The sequence below is a fragment of the Geotrypetes seraphini genome, chromosome 5 (genome assembly GCF_902459505.1).
Source record: "Geotrypetes seraphini chromosome 5, aGeoSer1.1, whole genome shotgun sequence".
Lineage (NCBI taxonomy): Eukaryota > Metazoa > Chordata > Amphibia > Gymnophiona > Dermophiidae > Geotrypetes > Geotrypetes seraphini.
In genome coordinates, this window is record NC_047088.1 from 229,179,635 (window position 1) to 229,199,686 (window position 20,052).

The following is a 20,052-nucleotide window of genomic DNA, read 5'->3' on the forward strand; positions in this document are numbered from 1 at the left end:
AAAGGGATATTGTGGATAGTAAGAATAGGTCAAGTTGGAATGGAAGGGATAGTGTAGAATAGAAACAGAAACATGACAGCAGATAAAGGCCAAATGGCCCATCTAGTCTATCCATGGGTCAGATTGCACTCACCCCTATTCCCAAGGCCTCAAACTTTGATCTAACAAATCCTACAAATTACAGGCCTAAAGCTGGCATCCTAATACTCACCAAGCTTTTAGACACACATGTAAGCACAGAGCTCTCAACTTATATTAAAAAGCACTCCTGCCTTCTTCATACACAGTTTGGATTTCGCCTACAACATGGCACTGAACTGCTTCTACTAACCTTAATTACCAAAGTCAAGCAATCACTAAGCAAAGGATATCAAGCTATCCTTTTTCAATTCAACATTTTAGCAATATTTGACTCTGTCAACCATCAACTGTTCCAAACCATACTCAATGAAATAGGCATAGTGGGCACAGTATACAACTGGTTCAAAGACTTTCTACAGAACAGAAATTACCTTGTCTGTAAAAATGAGGAATTCTCACAGAGCTGGCAGGCCTTCTGCGGTGTTCCCAAGGATCCCCTCTCTCCCCTATATTTTGCAATCTATTTATGAGTTCCCTGGGCAACATTACCTTCAATAACAACGAGAGCCTATTATCATACACAGACAACATACTCCTTCTCATCCCAATTGAACACAACTCCAAAGACACTTCTCAGAGAATTGCCAACAACATAGACAAGATACAAGCATGGGCCATGCACAAAAAGCTCAAACTGAACACAGCAAAAAACAAAGTACTGTACTGTGGTTTCACAATTCCCTACAAACAGTCTCTACAACTATCACCCTGCCCTCAGAACAAACTAGATATCAACAAAACCTCCAAAATACTCAGGGTCATATTGGACTCAACCCTCTCCTACGAACCCCTTCTTCCACAGTCACCACTATGCAATAGTGACCCAAATGCTAGTACAGTCTCAACTGAACTACTGTAACTCCCTTTATGCAAGTATAAACACCACCCTCATCTACAAACTACAACTAATTGAAAACACAGCAATACGACTAATCTTCAAACTGAAAAAAATTTGGCTCCATATCACCCTGTTTAAACAGACTTCACTGGTTGTCAATCTCTGCATACATTAAATTCAAAATATCATGCAAAATATATTGCATTTTGTATGTAAGCTCAGCTGAGCCTCTCATACACCTTTTCACCAAATCTTGGTCCAATTCAACCAGAAACATCAAGAAGCTTCTTCTGATCCTCCCGTCTCCTAAAGGAATTAAATACAAGCGCATATTTAACAAAATTATCACCTACATCAGCACAAAGACCTGGAACAGCCTCCCAATAACCTTCAAAATGGAACCCTGTTATCTCAGATTTCAAAAGAAACTAAAGACTCTTCTCTTTCAGACAATATACTCCATTGACAATCAGTAGCTTTTTCCAACTCAAAGATTTCATCCTCATCCAATGTAAACTGTACTTCTAATGTCAACTCTATTCTTCCTTGTAGAAGACTCATCATCCTCTCCCTCTCCTTACTTCTTAGTTCTTCTCTCTTTTTGCCTAACACTTGAATTGTATGTCACCTTGAACCTATTTAGGCATAGAGCGACTCACAAATTATAGATTAGATTAGAATGGATGGGTTGAAGCAGTAGTGTACTAAGCATATGTGACACCCGGGGCCCATCATTTTTTGACCCGCCCCCCCATACCCCACATAATTTTTTGATACACCTCCATATCATTTTTTGGCCATCTGTATGAAAAACATGATGTAATCCACCCTATCAGGTCTCAGCCATGGCCCGACAATTCTTCTGGACCCCAGCATTTACTTAGTTGGAGTCCACTCACCTTCCTGCTGCCTTCTAACTCCTTCCCTGGACCCTCTTCTGCTCTTCCCGGCCCTCTGAAAGTCTTTGACGTGCTCTCATGCCTCTGGCCTAGTCCTGGCTCCTGCACATGTGCCATCAATCCTCCAGCGTTCCCCAGCAACCAGCAATCAGCTGATTGATGCCACTGGGGGAACCAGACTGCTGCCTCATCTTCAGCGTTGGCAGGAGCCCCTGAGGGATCGCAGCAGAGCCGTGATTAAACTTCCTGCCTGCCCTTGGATCGCAGCAAAGCCATGAAGCTGCCTGCTGTTCTCCCCCACCTGGAAATTCCCGGACCATGACCCCCAAAGCCGGGAACACCCCCCTCATGTTTGCACCCAGGGTGGTCCACCCCACCCTTCCCCCCCTTGTTACGCCACTGGGTTGAAGGTGGAAGAAGAGTGTGATTGGGGATGAGCTGAAATGGAAGAAAGAAGAGAGACTGATGGTCAGACTTTCAGCATCCCTAGCTCTCCTTTCAGCCACATCTGTCTTCCCTGTGTGTGGATCACATTTAAGTGTGACCTGGCCAGCTTTGCTGTGAACCACCATGCTTTACTTTTCTATGTTTGGTCACATACTGAGTTTTTAAAACTTAGAACCTATAAAAAAAAAAAACAAGCTGTGTTTTTTGCAATGTGCCCTCACTGACTCAATTCATTAAGCCATAGCACTATATGCTGCACCATTAGAGATCTGAGTTTAGATTCCATATTCATATGCTACAGTGTGTCCGCAGTCTTTTGAGTAAGACTTTGGGAGGTGCCTTTCCCAATAATCTAGTGACTTCATAAATTGCAATTTGTTAGCAAACTTTAAAAAAAAATGAATTGGTACAAATTTATAAATTGGCACCATAGACCAGGTGTCCCGATGCCATGTGTTTAACAACAGGTCTAAAATTATATTACATTAGGGATTTCTATTCCGCCATTACCTTGCAGTTCAAGGCGGATTACAAAAGAATTATCCAAGATGTATTACAACAAGAACTTACAAAAAAAAAAAAAAAATTGGTCATTTTCAAAAAGAGTGAGAAATGGGTAAGGTTATTTGTTTGGGGTAGTTGGCTTTAGTGAGAGGTGGAGTTTGAGACTTGCGGTATTATTTGACACCAAGATTCCTTTATAGAATACTAGCATTTAGTCGATATTAACATTCACATGTTTAGGAATGCCCTCTTATGCCATGCCAATGGTAGGTATAAGTTGGTATACCTTAGTGTGCCAAGTGATGTGCATAATTTAAAGTACTCTATAAAATACATGTATGTAGTCAGGGTGACTATTATGTACTGATTGAAGAAATAGTTGGTATATATGCTCAGGGATGCCTGTGGTACAAGGTAACCATGGGTTTAAAAATTTACTGCTGTATGCAGTCCCTTGTTCTAGGGCTGCAGAAGGTATACAGTTGGGATTTGAATGTATCTGCACCTGGAAGTGAGAGGTTGCCAAGGTGATAAGCAGGTGCCTACAGACTTGCTAGAGCTTGTAAACGACCAGGCTCCCTGTCCAAGGAAGGGCTCGGTGCTTCAGGTAGCACAGCACTGGAAGATCCCTGGGATTGCGGTCTTAACAAATGACCTCGCTACAAAGGATACAATCTTGTCTTTTGGGGTTTATCTCCTACCAAATAGTCCAGGGTCTATCCAACACAGATAAGTTTCCTACACCTCCTGGAGATTTGTTGTATAAAGTTGGACATTGTTCATTGTTATTTGGAGTTTGATTTTTGGTTCAAGAATAAAGCCCTTCTATTTCCCAGAACAGTAAAGTTCAGTCGGAAGTTGCATCCTTTGATGTGGTCTGCATTTCTTTGGACGACTAAGAGACTTGCTGTGGCCTGCCAGCATGAAGCTGGTGCAGGCCCATGGCCCTAAACTGAACCAACTACTTTGTGTGACTCCCTTCCCAGCTGCCTGGCAAGCAAGGGGCTTACACTTAGATACTTAACTGTCAATTAATGATGCTGTTGACACATGTAAGTAGAATATATCTAATGGCGACAGTTTGTAGAATTCCATCATTAGTATGCATTAGCCTATGAAATAAGGAAACACTACAGTGGGAATTCATTGATGGATGCTACCAAGTTAGCGTACACTAAATGCTAAAGATGCCCATAGGACTATAATAGTCGTCTTTAGAGTTTAGTGTGAGCGAACATGGTAGTGCACGTCAAATGATTCCCTCTCTCTACCCCCACCCCCACCACTAACGGTCTCTTTTACAAAGCCGCGCAACAACAGACCCGAAGCCCTTTAAATCTCTATGGGCTTCGGGGCCGTTAGCGTGGCTTTGAAAAAGAGGCCGTAAATGTACATTTCAGAAAGGGTCCCCAATCTAGAATGATCAAAAATCAGCCTTGATAACTGTGGTACGAATTGATTTTGGAAATCGGATTCATCCGAAATACTGTGGGGTCCTTTTACTAAGGCGCGCTAGCCGTTTTAGCGCACGCTAAATCCTAACACATCCATTATGGACGCGTTAGCATTTAGCGCGCGCTAAAACAGCTCCCATACTTTAGTAAAAGGACCCCCTGTGTTTGTAAGCTAGGAATCATACCATCGTTAAAACTGGCTAAGCAATTTGCAGTTAAGCTGTTCAAACCACATAGCTTTATTTTTTTAATTCTTTCTTCTATCTTCTGTGCTGATAAACTGGACATCGAAAAAGCCACCTGTTAACTGCTAACAATGTGTCATATTCCCGTTCATGCCAAATTTCTTGCAAGTGAATTTTGGCTCTGTTTGCCTATACTCCTGGCTAGGATAGTGGTGTGAACATTAAGGATAACAAAAATCCAAAGACAGAAAAGTGACAAAATTTAGACTTAATCCTCTAGCAACATAGAAAATGATAGGATTTTCTAGTTCATTTCTCCATATTATTTCCTCAGATACAATAGATGTTATACCCCAGCCATTAACTATTTCGAGTCATTCAACCAGCAGTTATGCTTTCTTAAAATTAGACAAATATAGGGGTCCTTTTACTACTGCGCGCTAGCCGATTTAGCACGTGCTAAATATTAGTGCATGCTAAACGTTAGCATGCCTGTTATATTCTATGGATGCATTAGTGTTTAGCGCGCACTAAATCAGCTAGTGCAGCTTAGTAAAAGAGGGGAATAATTAGTCATATTATTTTTTGTATATTATCATGTTGCTGCTGAAATCGTATTATGCATTCATGGTTTGGTGTTATGGTATTAGCTTTGCACTATAATTATTGAAATATTTAGAATAATGACTGGTTAATAACAACAGAGAAAAAAATTTTTTGAGTGTGATTCATTTGCCTAGAATCTTTTTGTTTGTGTCATATATGCTTGTCATATACTGTATGTTTTATTTTCAAAAGCTTACCCCCTCTTTTACAAAGGTGTGCTATGCTTTTTAGTGCACGCTAAACGCTAACTCGTGCATATTATCCTATGGATGTGTTCGCATTAAGCGTGCACTAATCGCGTGCTAAAACGCATAGTGCACCTTCGTAAAAGAGGGCTTTAGTGTGCACTAGGGCCCGGATTCTAACTAGCACCATTGTCGGCGGCCGCCTTAAAAGTGGCCATCGATTGCAAGTCAGTCACACATTGGTGCCGGATGCAGAACTGTGGGCGTTAGTTCTAGCCGCATGGCGTGGGTTTAGCGCGTGCTAAAATCCTGCGTGCGCTAAAACCGCTATCGCAGCTTAGTAAAAGGAGCCCTGTGTCTCCGGCAAAGGTAGGTGCTAGAAATGTAGGCCAGAGTTTTCATGGCTACATTTCCAGTGCCTACCTATGATGTGAATCGCGCCTCCTTGGGTACTTGAGGCTGCCTAGTGCCACTTCTGGCATTAGCCACACCCAAAGTGGCGTTAGGCGGCCTAAAGCGCCTATGGAGATGAAATTCCGGCACTGATTTTTTAGGTGCCTTAAAACTCAGTTAAAAATATTGTTTCAATGGTGTTTTTTTTGCTGAGTTTCAGTGCCTAAAAAAGCGGTGCCATTTAGAGAATCCAGGCCTAAATGCTTCATAACCTATTTTCTCCCTATGGTCCACATTGCACATAGCACAGACTAACGTTCATTAGGGAATGCCAAACTTTAGTAAAAGGGCCCCAAAATTTGTTCTCTGAGGTACATGGAAATGTCTCATGATGTGTGGACATCAGCAACTAGTCTTTCTTTGCTACTTTGCCCCCTCCCCCTATTATCAAGTTGCACTAGAGGATTTTAGCGCGGACCAGTGCGGTAAATGCTCTGATGCTCACAGAATTCCTATGAGCGTCAGAACACATACCTCGCCAGTCTGCAGTAAAATCTTCTACATTCTCTTTTCTCTCTTTACTCTCTTCTGTTTTATTGCACTTGCATTTTCTTTTTGCTATTATGAAGATGGTATTCCTATTTAACTTTCTTGAACTAAAAACAAAAACATAGGGCTTCTTTTATCAAGGCGCGCTACGGGGGTTAGCGCGTCGGACATTTCATCACACGCTAACCCCCACGGCAATCCAAAAAACTAACGCCTTGTCAATGGAGGCATTAGCGGCTAGTGCGGCAGGCGGTTTAACACGTGGTATTCCGCACGTTAAACCCCTACCGCACCTTGATAAAATGAGCCCATAGTATCCACATCTGTAAAGGACATTTATGGGAAGTTAATTCCATAGTTAATAATAAAAAAAGGCCTTTGGTCTTCACCTCAACCTTGTTTCCTTCATTCAAGACATGAGAGTAAATAGAAAATTAAGAAGAATGAATACTTACGTAAAGATTTTCTGTTTTCTGGTTTTTGTTCCTTGGACTCATTCCCAAAGTTCAGCAATTCTGTACTAGAAGATTTTTGAATTCTGAGCTCCAAATTTCTTGAGGTAAAACCTTTTTCTTTTGGCTAGAAATAATGAAATTTTAGAGTATATTGAACATATTGGAAGTGATTTTATAACCAGCTATTTAAGTACACCTGAGAATAATTTTTAACCAAATCACCTACTGTAGGTTAGGAGGCCAAGTAGGTGTCTATTCTAAAAATATTTTATAAAGACTCACAGCTGCAGGTATGTCTTTATAAAATACAGACACAAACTTTGTCAAAATCAAGGCTATAATGCTACTGCATACATTTACACCAGTTTAAGAACAGTTTGAGGTTGAAGTACACATGCTGGTATATACAGCATTTTATAACCTTATGTGTACATCATGATTCCACCTGCTCTTCGCTAAAACTCCTACATTTTTGATTTTTTTATGTATATTTATAAACAAAACCCTTTGTAGAAATACAACTATACATAAAAACACAGAGGTGCATAATCGAAAGGGACGTCTAAATCCGTTTACATCCATCTCGCAAGTCGTCCAAAGTAAAAAAACAGCTTAAGACACATTTTCGAAAAATGCGTCCAACTTTTTTTTCCGTTTCAAAAATCGTCTAATTATACGTCCTGCCAAACTGATCATCCAAGCCGCTAAATCGTCCATCTTTATACCACATTTTTGTCTAACTTTACGTCCAAGTCAAAAACGTCTAGAACAAGCCCTGTTGGACGTGGGAGGGGTCTGCAATAACCAGACATGCCACCTAAATAGTGGGGTACCTTACAGGGCACTGCTGTGAACTTCACAAAAAGGGTGCCATGTCTTCTCCTCCCTACAGCTCTCTTATAGGTTACGGTGAGCCCCCAAACCTCCTCCAGAATCCTCTAGACCCACTTTTCTACCACCACAATAGCCCTTATGGCTACAGGAGCCATTTATATGTCAGTACAAAAGGGTTTGGGGGGTGTATAAGGGAGTGCACATGTTTAAGTATCAATGCAGTGATTACAGGGGCTTATGGGCATGGGTCCTCCTCTCCATGAGTCCCTAACCCACCCCCAAGATGACTTAAGCTGCCTCTGGGTTGGACGACTAGGCTTTCCTATGCCAGGCGGCCAGGTGATGATGGTCTGGATGCTGAATTTTAAAGTTATGATAAATAATTTTTATGGGGGTGGAGAGGGTTGGTGATCACTGGGGTAGTGTGTGGGGGTCTGTTTTATGTGTTTGCAGTGCTTATCTGGTGAGTTTAGGTGGGTTTTTATGACTTAGACCATGTTTTACATGGTCTAAGTCACAATGTCCAAGTTCTATCTAGGCTCTGTTGTAAAACTTTCGGTTATACAGGCTGTACGACTAAGTCTAAGCCGGCCCATGTCCCGCCCAACTCCTGCCCTCAACACGCCTCTCGAAATGCCCCGTTTAGCTTTGGTCGTTCAGCGGCACTATGAATGCCTAGGTTGTTTAAAAATACGTCCAAAACCTGTTTTTATTATTGGCACTTGGACGTTTTTGAGAAAGGTTCATCTAAGTGCCAACTTAGGCAGATTTTTGGACATTTTTCTCTTTTGATTATGAGCCCCACAATGTTTAAAAAAATTATATCCATAATTTCCCTTCAAAATCAACACTTATAAATGGAACTAGAGACAGTAGAAATATTTACTTCTGTTCCACATCAGTTATAAATAGTGCTGGGTTACACACATATAGGGCTCCTTTTACGAAGGTGTGTTAGCGGGTTTAACGCGTGCGCCTTTTAATCACGTGCTAACCCCCGCGCTAGCCAGAAAACTACCGCCTGCTCAAGAGGAGGCGGTAGCGGCTAGTGCGGCCGGCGGTTTAGTGCGTGCTATTGCGAGCGTTAAACTGCTAACGCGCCTTCGTAAAAGGAGCCCATAGGCCCCCTTTTAGGTTTTTTTTTTATCACCAGCCACTGTGCTAAAAGTTCCGATGCTCATAGAAATTCTATGAGCGTTGGAACTTTTACTGCAGCAGCTGGCAATAAAGAACCCTAACACAGTCATATAATGTGTTGAGTCAGACAGGTTGTGTTTCTGCCGAGCTCCTGGACCTCATCTGTCCCAATCTGACCTTTAAACATCTTGGGCAGAGTTTCTAAGTAGAGAATGACATGGTGACAAAATTCATCACCATTCCCATCCCCGCGGATAACCGCGGGAAATAATCCCATGTCATTTTCTAGTGTCTATTTCAACCTCGGTCCTTCTACACCAGCATTCTTCAAAGCAAAGCTTGTGGGCCAGTGGTTGTGGCCATTCATACTCTGATTCTTATGTCAGCCAAGGATAATGAAGCCATTGTGACATCACTGATGTGATTGGCTCTTAGGCACTGGTGGAATGAGGCATTATGACATCACAATATCTGCTCTGGATACCAGAGACTGTCATTCTGTAGTGTCTGTTTCAACCTCGGTCCTTCTACACCAGCATTCTTCAAAGCAAAGCTTGTGGGTCAGTGGTTGTGCCCAATTATACTCTGATTCTTTCCTCTCTCCTTAAAGAATGACATGAAGATGGTTTTCCGCGGTTATCCGCGGGGCCGGGAACGGTGATGAATTTTGTCACCGGGTCATTCTCTATTTCTAAGCTATTTTTTTTTCATTTATGGACAAATTTGTATTGTTTTCTGATCTGGGGATGAGCAACAAGAATAATCGTAAGGAGAAAGATAAAGAAAAGCAGCAGAGATCGGATCCTAAGATAGCAGCTGCTTTGGATGAACCCACTATCTCCATATAACTGGAGCATATCAGTGTGCTTACCTCAGCAGTGGTACAAGCTTTGGACCCACATCTGGCACAACTTTCTGGCCAATTAACCAATTTGGAACTGTTGTTGACAGAAACTACATGGTACATTGGAGAGTTGGAAACCTGCATGACATAAGAGCCGCCTTTGATGCAGAATGAAACTTCTTTTGGTAGCTGGCCACTGGCTGAAGAACAAATTGCTTCTGTTCTTCATCTTTTGTCAAAGTATTGTTGTATTTCTCAGTGAAGCATATCTCTCATTCTGCTGCATCATTAAAAGTAAGTTTGGATGCCTGATTCCAAAGTTCATTGAAAACTGGATCGTCAGTCCACACTGTGGGATGTTTCTTCAGGAATATTTTTGCTTTTGTTGATCCTCCTTCAATCAAGAGATCAAAAAATGACTGTGTTCTCTGTGTTACAAGACTTTCAAAGGTCACAGGTTCCATTTCATCTGCACACATGAGATGTCATGGAATGTTTGGTAATGGTAGAGGCTGTAAGTTTTGCACCATTGTTTGCCTTTCCTCATATCTCGCTTTTGTCATGATTTTCTTTTCCTCACACTGCCTCTTTCTGCATTCTTTTGCAGTTATTTGAAGGTCAGCTCCACTCATACAGCAAGAAAACACTTTCTGCCTTTCCATCTATAGGAATTCTCGCTCTTCATTTTTAAGTTCAGTCATAACATCTTTTTTTGAAACTGTTTGAGTTCACTTTTAAAGATTTCTTCATTCTATCACCTTCTCGTTAATGAGTTCTTTATTTCTTTAGGGGCAAATACTCTGTGTAGTTTCTTCAACTTCCTAATGTAAGAGTCTATGCATTGTGTTGGCATCATGGCTTGATCCCATACTGCCATCGCTGACTCACACACCAACTTATAGCTTTCTGGCAAAGTCATAGAGATGAAAATTGACCAGTCAAAGAACACCCAGTCCACATGGTAGTCTAGCAGTTGACTGTTGACAGACTGACTTCCCAAGTAGCCAGTTTTCAGTGGCAATCAATTATTGGTGCTAAATGGTAACAAGATGGATTTATGTGTGTATCTTGCCAAGTACTATTCTATAAAAAGCATGTGTAAATTCTTTAGGAGGTGTGACCATGGAAGGGGCACACTATTATAAAATTTGGGGGATCTGTGCCCAATTTAAGCACAGGCATTTATACCAGGATTTGGATCCCAGTATTATGTGCTATTCTATAAATGGCCCTCAACTTGGTGTGCTGTTTCTGGAGTAGCATTCAGTGTACATTTAGAGCACCATTTACTGAATTTAGTCCATGGCATGTAAATTTGGCAACTAGTTAAAGAATTACCCTTCACACGTGCAATCCTCAAACTGCACCCAGCTCCACCCTGGGAATGCATATTTATATATCTAATATTGTTCCTTAGACATGTTTTCATGCATGCATAGTGGCTTTAAATCAATAATAAAATGTTGGTCCTTATTTTGAAAACATCATGTGTAAATAGTACCTTTTATACATACGGCTGGTATGACATGTTTTTGTATATGGGCATAAATATACTTGTACATATGACCCTTAGTAGTAGTACTATGAGACTACCACTAGGGGTTATCAGCAGCATTTTGGATGAAGACATATCACTAGGGATTAGATTAAGGTAGGCCTAGGGGGATTTTTGGAGGGCCTGGGGGGGGGGGGGTATCTGGCCATAGAGAATAGAATATTCCAGGTAATGGAGTTGGCAATTAGGGGGGACTCTGCAAGTTGGGAGGTCTAGTTAAAGTGGCACTATAGGAGGGGGGTGTTAGAAGAAATTATAGATTTGGAGGAATGTAAATGTTTAGAAAATGGCATTTAGGAGAAAATATATCGGTTAGCTTATTAAGGAAAATAGGCAACTACATTCCTTTCTAGAATTGACTCCAACCAGGTGCCCTGTTATAGAATTACTCCCACTGAGCTTGTCTTGGACAACACAATGAAATAAATAATGGAAGATAGGAAGGACAAATCACTCACAGGAGTAACTTGAGGGAAAGATGAAGAGGCAGTGCCCTCTCCACCCCCAAAAGAAAAATGCCTATATAATTTCTTTACCTTTTACACCATTTTCTTCAAAGTGAGCAGGCAAACTATCCCCCACTTTACAAAACCATGTAAGAGGTTTTTAGTGCCGGCCAGCACGCTGAATGCTCTGCACCATTTCAACGCTCATAGGAACTCTATGAGCATCAGAGCAGCACAGAGCATTCAGCGTGCCGACCATGTTAAAAACCTCCAGCGCGGTTTTATAAAAGGGGAATTATATCTATGAAATCACTAATACTATAGAGAGGAAAAAGATATGGAAGAAAAGCAACTATATATACAGTATACACGGCTCTCTTTTACTAAGGTGCACTAAGCGTTTTAGCACATGTTTAGCTCGTGTGCTAACCGCTAACATGCCCATAGGATAACGTGCATGCATTAGCATTTAACACATGATTAGTGCACACTAATATTTATTGCACGCTAAAAAGCATAGCGCACCTTAGTAAAGGAGGGGGAATATAATTATATAGATATATATATCTAGCTGAACATGTTTCTTCTTTCAAAGTGTTATAAAATTATAACCTTATAAAATAATAAAAGAAACATAGCAAAAAAACAATATGATTTTTCTGAAATTCCTGTCTATAAGCAACACATAAGTGTGAAATTTCCATCTAGTCGGTTGCCTGGAAGAAAACAGGTGGCATATTTGTTAACTAAGGACCCAGTAATCACGAGATCACAGTTTAGATCTTGATTTTTGGCAGTCATATATGTCATTTTGGATGGATTTACTTGATATTACCACTGTTAGCTTTAGGGATAGGGGCGGGCTCATTGTTTTGTTATGTAATTTGTTCATAAAGCAGCCTGGGTTAGATAGCTACGCAAAGGCTAAGATAAGATCAATCATTCTTTTTGTTGCCTTTTTTTTTCTGTAGGATTGCAGTTAAATTCTATCAAGCCTAATGTTTATAATTGGATTAATAATTTCAAATTGCTTAAATTAAGAAATACGTACCACTTTTTCAATCACCTTTCTGATAGCGTGAAACCAGTCCAATATTATTAAGTCAATATCTGACTGAAGAAGGAACTCATTTCCTGATGCTGTGGTGATCTGAGGGGAAGGAAATGATAGATAAGCAAATTGCACAAGAGAAATAATTTATTTCTACAAAACATGTTCTTTTATTGCCTTTCACTGCTTTCCTATGTGTCAGCAACTTTGTCGAGAGAAAGTCAATGCATGAAGGAGCTGCTGAACCAAGTATACTATATTAAATACTAACACGGGTCCAATGTAATAAGCCATGTGCTAGAAGAGTGAACTGAACTTTACCACACAGTATGTGAACTCAAATGCTGTAAACTAATTTTACTCCTGATGCATGCAAATTACTGTCAGTGTCTACTTCAGCAGGTATAAGGTACCTTTTGCCAGCGTGTGAGTAGGATCTCACTCATACACTGACAAGGAAGGGAGACAACCAAAGTTTAGAGAAAAATCATTCTTCACTCAGTGAGCCCAATAATCCTGCATCATTGTAAGCATTAATCTGGGAGCCCAGTAAGTTTGGGACATCCCTATTCTTCACCTCCTGCCCATCCTGAAAATATTTCCCGGTCACCCAATGGGCCTCAGATCCCTTGGACCTCCAACTCCCACCCTCCAGCCCATACTTTTGTAAATGCTCCCTATGTTCCAGTGGACCCTGTTTCCCGTGACTTCTACCCCTTTGCAAACCACATCCCTAGAGGTCCAGTAGGCTCTAGATCTCCCCTACCCACCTTTAGCATGAAAATTAAGAACAATTAGTATCATCATTTTATTATGGTACCATCTGGCCCATAGCAGTTCGTGGGGTTACACTGTTAGAAATAAGTCCGCCAAATAAAAGAACACTTCTTTTTTTTTTACCATTCTGTCCTCTAGCAGACCATCCTAATGCACCACTAGGGGTCAGATACTACAGACTTCCAAGATGGCAGCATTGGAGACAGGAATGTGTGGGCATCACTTTGCTTCCCAACCCCAAAGTTGGGTGGGGGCTCGGAGAGGGGGAGTAGGTATGAAGTCCACTGGGCATTCAGGAAAATCTTTGTAGGGAGGCAAGTTAGTAGGTTAAGATCAAAGTCCAATGGATCACTAAGGAGGGCTATCAGAAAGTACCACCTGAGGTGAAGTGCATCGCTGTCCCTCAAATGACCTCTTACTCCTTCATTTAAATTTTTACTCCTGTTTTGAGCTGGAGTAAATATTCAGGCCAGACTCATCATTTGGCACTCAAATTTAGGCTCACAAAAAGAAACCCAAAGATATATAAACTGAAAAAAATCCTCATACAATATATATTTATAGAAATATATGCTTAGAAACCCAAAGACCAGTTGGGGGGAACATCCCCACGTATAAGGTCTTACCATCCAATCACTGCATACTACTTATAAAGTGTTATAAATATTGCAGATCTCATTTAACATATTCAGTAAAAAATTCCTTATATGTCGTAAATTTGTAATTTGATTTAGAAAGACACTTATCTCATACGTGTCATGACGTGTGTCATGACGTGGACCTTGTTTCGCGAGCTGCTTCAGGGAACCCAACAGAGGAATTAAAAAATAATTATAAAGCCAGTGGTTTCTTTGACTTTAGAAATACACTTCTGAGTATCACAGTGCACTAGTGGAGCGAAGGAATTCTGTAGAGGTAATATTAGTGAAGGTGGATGTTTCTGTGTTACATGTCGCAGTCTTCCTGAGCCTACTGTGACCCATTTATTCCTGGGCTGTTTTATTCTTTGAGGTAGAGGTGGTAAGTTGGTATGATTTTGTGGAGTGATGGAAGCTGCTTTAATTGTATTCAATTCCTGTTTAAGTTTGCAGAGCTCCTCCTTAATACTGGCAAGTTGAAGACAGATGGGGCAAGCCTTAAGCCTCCAAATAGTATGTCTTGGAATTAAAGCACCACAGTGATTGCATAGAATAAAGGTCATCTTGATTGGTTGTGAAGTGACTTGATTTGAGTAGTCCTGATTATATGGGTCTCTATATATGAATAGTGGTCCCTGGGGTTGGTGGGACTATAAGTAAGACTACTAGTAAGGCAGAAATATAGGCTCTATACCACCTAAAACACAGTATTTTAAACAAAACTGCAGGTTCTATCAGTGCTACCCTAAAACACAGGATTTATAACAGGATTTTCCCTACTTTAGTCACCCTGAGCCACAGGCACCAGAAATATAGGCTCTATACCACCTAAAACACAGTATTTTAAACAAAAATGCAGGAAGAGGAAATAAGATTTAACAGAGGAAAGAGAAGGATTTATTTTTTTGTGCTTTTTTATTTTTTTTTTTTAGTAAGAAACAGGGAGGAGAAGAGAAATTAAGCAGATATAATGCTGAAAACCAGTGAAAAGAGCAGAATATGAAATGCTGAGTAACTTAGCTTTTAGATGTTCACAGGGCAGCCTTGTTTCAGCACTGTCCCAAAGATAATGCAATTAACCTTAGAAGTAAAACAGAGCCCCTCCCTTCTCCACCTAATCAGCAGAAAACAATGGCTGAATACTGGTAAGACAGAAATATAGGCTCTATACCACCTAAAACACAGTATTTTAAACAAAAATGCAGGTTCTATCAATGCTACCCTACTGGAACCAATGAAGGTAACTCAAGAGAACAAGCGCACCCTAAGTACAAATAAAAAAGCCCAAAACAGAAAACTATTACTGTTGGGGGATTCCATCATCAGAGGCATTAACCTTGGAACACAGGGCGAGGAGACCAAAATAGTGACATGTCTTCCAGGATCCTCAGCTACCAGGAGTTCCAGGCAAATACTGACTATAATTAAGGAAGAAACTAAGGATTTTAACACTGATGTTGTTATCCATCTGGGAACAAATGACCTGGCCAACAACTCCACACTTGCAGCACAGAAAGCTTTTCGGGAGCTTGGTGAGGGCGTGAAACCTTTTGTAAAGACTTTAGCTTTTTCTGAAATACTGCCTGCATATGGAAAAGGAGAGCAAAGAGTGAAAAACACAGAGGACTTTAATAGATGGCTCAGAGCCTGGTGTCATCAAGAAGGCTTCAGGTGCATAGGAGGATGGGGAAATACATGGAAGGACAAGAAGCTATATTGCACTGATGGGCTACATATTACTACAGCAGGAAAAAGAAACCTTGCAGAGAAATTTAGACAATATTTTTCTAGACATTTAAACTAGAAGGTGGGGGTGGTGTATGTACGAAGGACAATTATAGAGACCACCCCCGGCAAAAGAAAAGATGTGATAGTAGTAAAGGCTGCAACATAAGCAATATCAGCAACTCATTTCTTAGTATTGCAACGGAAAGTGAGACGACACAAAAATCCATACGAAAAAGGAGATTATCGCTGAAAAATAGCTGGAAACTAGAACTCCAATTAACCTTAGTAATTGGTTTTTGGTATCCAACTGACTAGTATGCACGTGTACCTGAAGTTGGGCACCCATCTTTGGGCAAACTATGGGCTCCTTTTAGCGGCTTTATCGCACAAACCTTTTTAGTGTGCGCTAACCCCCACGCTAGACAAAAAACTACCACCTGCTCAAGAGGAGGTGGTAGCGGCTAGCATGGCTGGCAAATTAGCGTACGGTATTACGTGCATTAAACTGGTAATGCGTCTTCATAAAATGAACCCTATATAAAATTGAGGGAGTCATTTTTTCCAGGGACATGAAAAAAAATCAATAAAATTCAGCCTATTCATAATTTTTTTAAAACCCCCAAATTTATGTGGAAAATTTCGGAGTAAATTTCTGCATTATAGTATAGCACAACTTAATACATTGGCTGCAGAGTTTTTTTAAATTTAAGAATACAAATACACATAAATCATATTCAGACTCACCTACAATCAACTGTCTCCCATAAGAGAACTTTTTTTGGAAGGCTTATGTGAAATGTAGTATTATTTAAACAGCAGAAATATCACAGGGAAACTAAATTTATTGCTGTATGCCTATGACAATAAATCTTATATTAGGATTAAAGAAGAGTACATGAAATAATTTTGAAAGTTGTACTGTGGGTTTGAATATCCATAGCAATATAATTTCCCTTATAGCAAAGATCATTTTAACTTCATGTAAAATCAGTATGATTATGTATCTTCACACACACAATTAAATATGTTATTTACCATAGTATCCTACCTTTTCCATCAAATGTGTAAAAATTGTCACAATATTATATAAGCTAGTAATATCTGTGGCTGTCTGCAGTACTGCTATCTGCATTGGCCTGGAGATTCAGTGGCTATAGAATATCAGACATATTATCTTCGGGAACGCCCCTTCATCTGCTTTTTTTTTTCTTATTATAAACACACTTTCAGCCTTATTTTCAAAAAAGTTAAATGTCCATAGGACAGCATAAACCAGCACATGTATGTCTTACTAGTGAAAACATCCAAGTGGGCATTCTCCAAACAGACTTTCTAGATGTCTTTCTGGTTGTTTTTATCTCCAGTGCGTCCAAATCTTAAGGAGGCATGTTTTGGGTAGGCTTAGGGCGGGTTTAGTTTTTAATGTTCCTCAGGCATAATCAAACCTTTAAGAAAAGGTCAGGACTTTTTTTTTTTTTTTAGATGTATGGAGCCAGACCTGTTTTAAAAGAATCTAAATGATTAAAAGGTACCCAAACTGACCAGATGACCACTAAAGGAATTAAGATATAACCCCCACCTCCTTTACTCCCACATGGTCACTGATCCCTTTCCACCACTCAAAGATATATATTAAAAAAGTATGTTTTAGCCTGCATTACAAGGGGGTGCTGAAAAGTTCTCAGCCCAAGCAGCTTCAGATGTTAACACAGACATTTGAGTCCAGAAAGCAGAGAGGCACTGCACTCAGCTTCAATGCCAAAAAATACAAAGTCATGCACCTGGGCAGCCAAAATCCATGCAAGATTTACACCCTTAATGGCGAGATCCTAACAAGAACTGAAGCAGAACGAGACTTAGGGGTGATCGTCAGTGAGAACATGAAGACTGCCAATCAAGTGGAGCAAGCTTCATCCAAGGCAAGGCAAATCATAGGTTGCATACGCAGGAGTTTCGTCAGCCGTAAGCCTGAAGTCATTATGCCATTGTATAGATCCATGGTAAGGCTCCACCTGGAATACTGTGTGCAATTCTGGAGGCCGCATTATCATAAGGATGTGCTGAGACTGGAGTCGGCCCAGAGAATGGCCACCCGGATGGTCTCGGGACTCAAGGATCTCCCGTACGAGGAACGGCTGGATAAGTTGCAGCTGTACTCACTCGAGGAACGCAGAGAGAGGGGTGACATGATCGAGACATTCAAATATCTCATGGGCCGCATCGAGGTGGAAGAAGATATCTTCTTTTTCAAGGGTCCCGCGGCAACAAGGGGGCATCCGTGGAAAATCAGGGGCAGGAAACTGCACGGGGACACCAGGAAATTATTTTTCACTGAAAGGGTGGTTGATCGCTGGAATAGTCTTCCACTTCAGGTTATTGAGGCCAGCAGCGTGCCTGATTTTAAGGCCAAATGGGATAGACACGTGGGATCTATTCACAGAGAAAGGTAGGGGATGGTCATTGGGGTGCGCAGACTAGATGGGCCGTGGCCCTTATCTGCCATCTATTTCTATGTTTCTATGTTACGTTACTGCAGTGAATTTCACATTAAAAGTTCCAGGTACAGATGTCACTTTAACTTGCTTCTATTGTATGGTGAACCCTCCAAAACTTACTGTACCTACATTAAGGGCTCCTTTCACTAAGGTGCGCTAGCGTTTTTAGCAAATGCAGGATATTACCGCACATTAAGCGGCTAGAACTAACGCCAGCTCAATGCTGGCATTAAGGTCTAGCATGCGCACTATTCTGCGCATTAAAGCCCTAACGCAGCTTTGTAAAAGGAGCCCCAAGATGATACCTGAAGGCATAAAGGCTATTGTGGGAACTGGAAGCTTTGGGTGAGTTTTGGAGGGTTCACCATACAACAGAAGCAAATTAAAGTGACATCTGTACCTGGTACTTTTAATATGACATTCTCTGCAGTAATCCTTAGAGTGCCCTTCTGCTGTGCTCAAGGATGCTCAGCTGTCTGTAAACAATTTGCTAAGAATGCTAGCTGTTTGTCTGAAAAACTTGTTTTTCAGAATGGCCAAAAAAGACAGACATACCAAGGACCAAAACATCTACATAGGTTACTAAAAAAAAAAAAAAAAGAAAAGAAAGAAAGAAGAAGAAGAAGGAAAAAAAAGAGATAGACGTCTTGCTGTTTTGAGAATGAACTTTTTCTCTACTGGATTTCTGGATGTTTTTCCTAAAATGTCCAAACTCAGACTTAGACGTCCTATCGAAAATGCTCCTCCTATCCCTAATGCTCTATAAATGGACATTTCTGATTCAACAGGACATTGTCTCTCTACCAGTCTTTGCTTCTCTCCTACTTCACCCTGTCCAATCTCCTCCCCTTGGACAGAACAACTCATTTATTTGAGGCTACTTCTAAAATATTAATCTATTTTTTCCTCCACACAATCCCTTTACCTTATTCTTGCTTCCGCTATATAGACTCTCAAGAGACCTCACTCCTTGCAGCTACCAACCCCCTCCCATGTTTTTCCTGTGTTTAACTCTGTCTGTCTATTAGAATGTAAGATTCAAGAAACAGGGATTGTCTACTCTACTCTACTCAGTTTCAAAGCCATCTTCGGAATGCTTCCAACTTACCTAGCTTCCCAAATCCTCACCAACTGCCCACAAAAGATCTCCCGCAGAACTAACCTCTTCACTTACCCATCCCTGAAATCATGCCACTACATGAAGTACCTAGACAGAATGCTTTCATTCCAAGCAGCCAAACTGAACACATGGCTAGCGAAACCAATACTCGAGGCCACATCATACACTGACTTCAGAAAGTCTCTGAAGACCCTTCTCTTCAACAACACCTAAGTTTCTCCCCCTCACCCAGCTATATCCCCTCCAAATGCCCACCCCACCCTTCCTTCCCCCTCCAACGCTTATGGCTGGGTTCCTCTCTTACTCACATTGTTTATTTCCTCCCGTAATTCAGCGTTTAACTCTTGCATCCTGTTCAAATTGTAATATCCTGTATCTTACTGTAAAAATCCTGTACCGGTCCACTCTGTAAATCACTTTATCCTATGGCAAACCTCCCCGGTACCTGCTCACTTTGTATTAACCTGTATCGTATTGTAAACTTCTCCTGTTCCTGTTCACCTTGTAATATCCTATTCAATTTGTATTAACCTGTATCGCATTGTAATCATCTCCTGTTCCTGTATCTTGTTCCTGCTCTCTTTGCAATATCCTCTCCTCTCTGTAAACTTCCCCCATTATCGCTTCCAAATTGTAATTCCCTGTATATTATTCATTGTAATTCCGACTTATTATGCACACTCTTCCACTTAGCCTATGTATCTCAAATCCCTGGTTCCAATTCCTAGCTTATTTCCTGTTCCAAACATATGTATCTTGTTGTAAACATAT

At 40.8% G+C, this 20,052-nt stretch overlaps 1 protein-coding gene across 1 annotated transcript in view; it reads right to left on the reverse strand.

The window, feature by feature from the left end:
- Positions 1-20,052, reverse strand: part of ARHGAP15 (Rho GTPase activating protein 15) — an 850,722-nt gene that overhangs the window by 446,015 nt on the left and 384,655 nt on the right. The window contains exons 7-8 of the mRNA XM_033947260.1: positions 12,524-12,622; positions 6,657-6,780 (exon numbers count right to left, since the gene is read on the reverse strand). Of these exons, the coding sequence (XP_033803151.1) occupies positions 6,657-6,780; positions 12,524-12,622 (223 nt within the window). The remainder of the gene's footprint in view (positions 1-6,656; positions 6,781-12,523; positions 12,623-20,052) is intronic.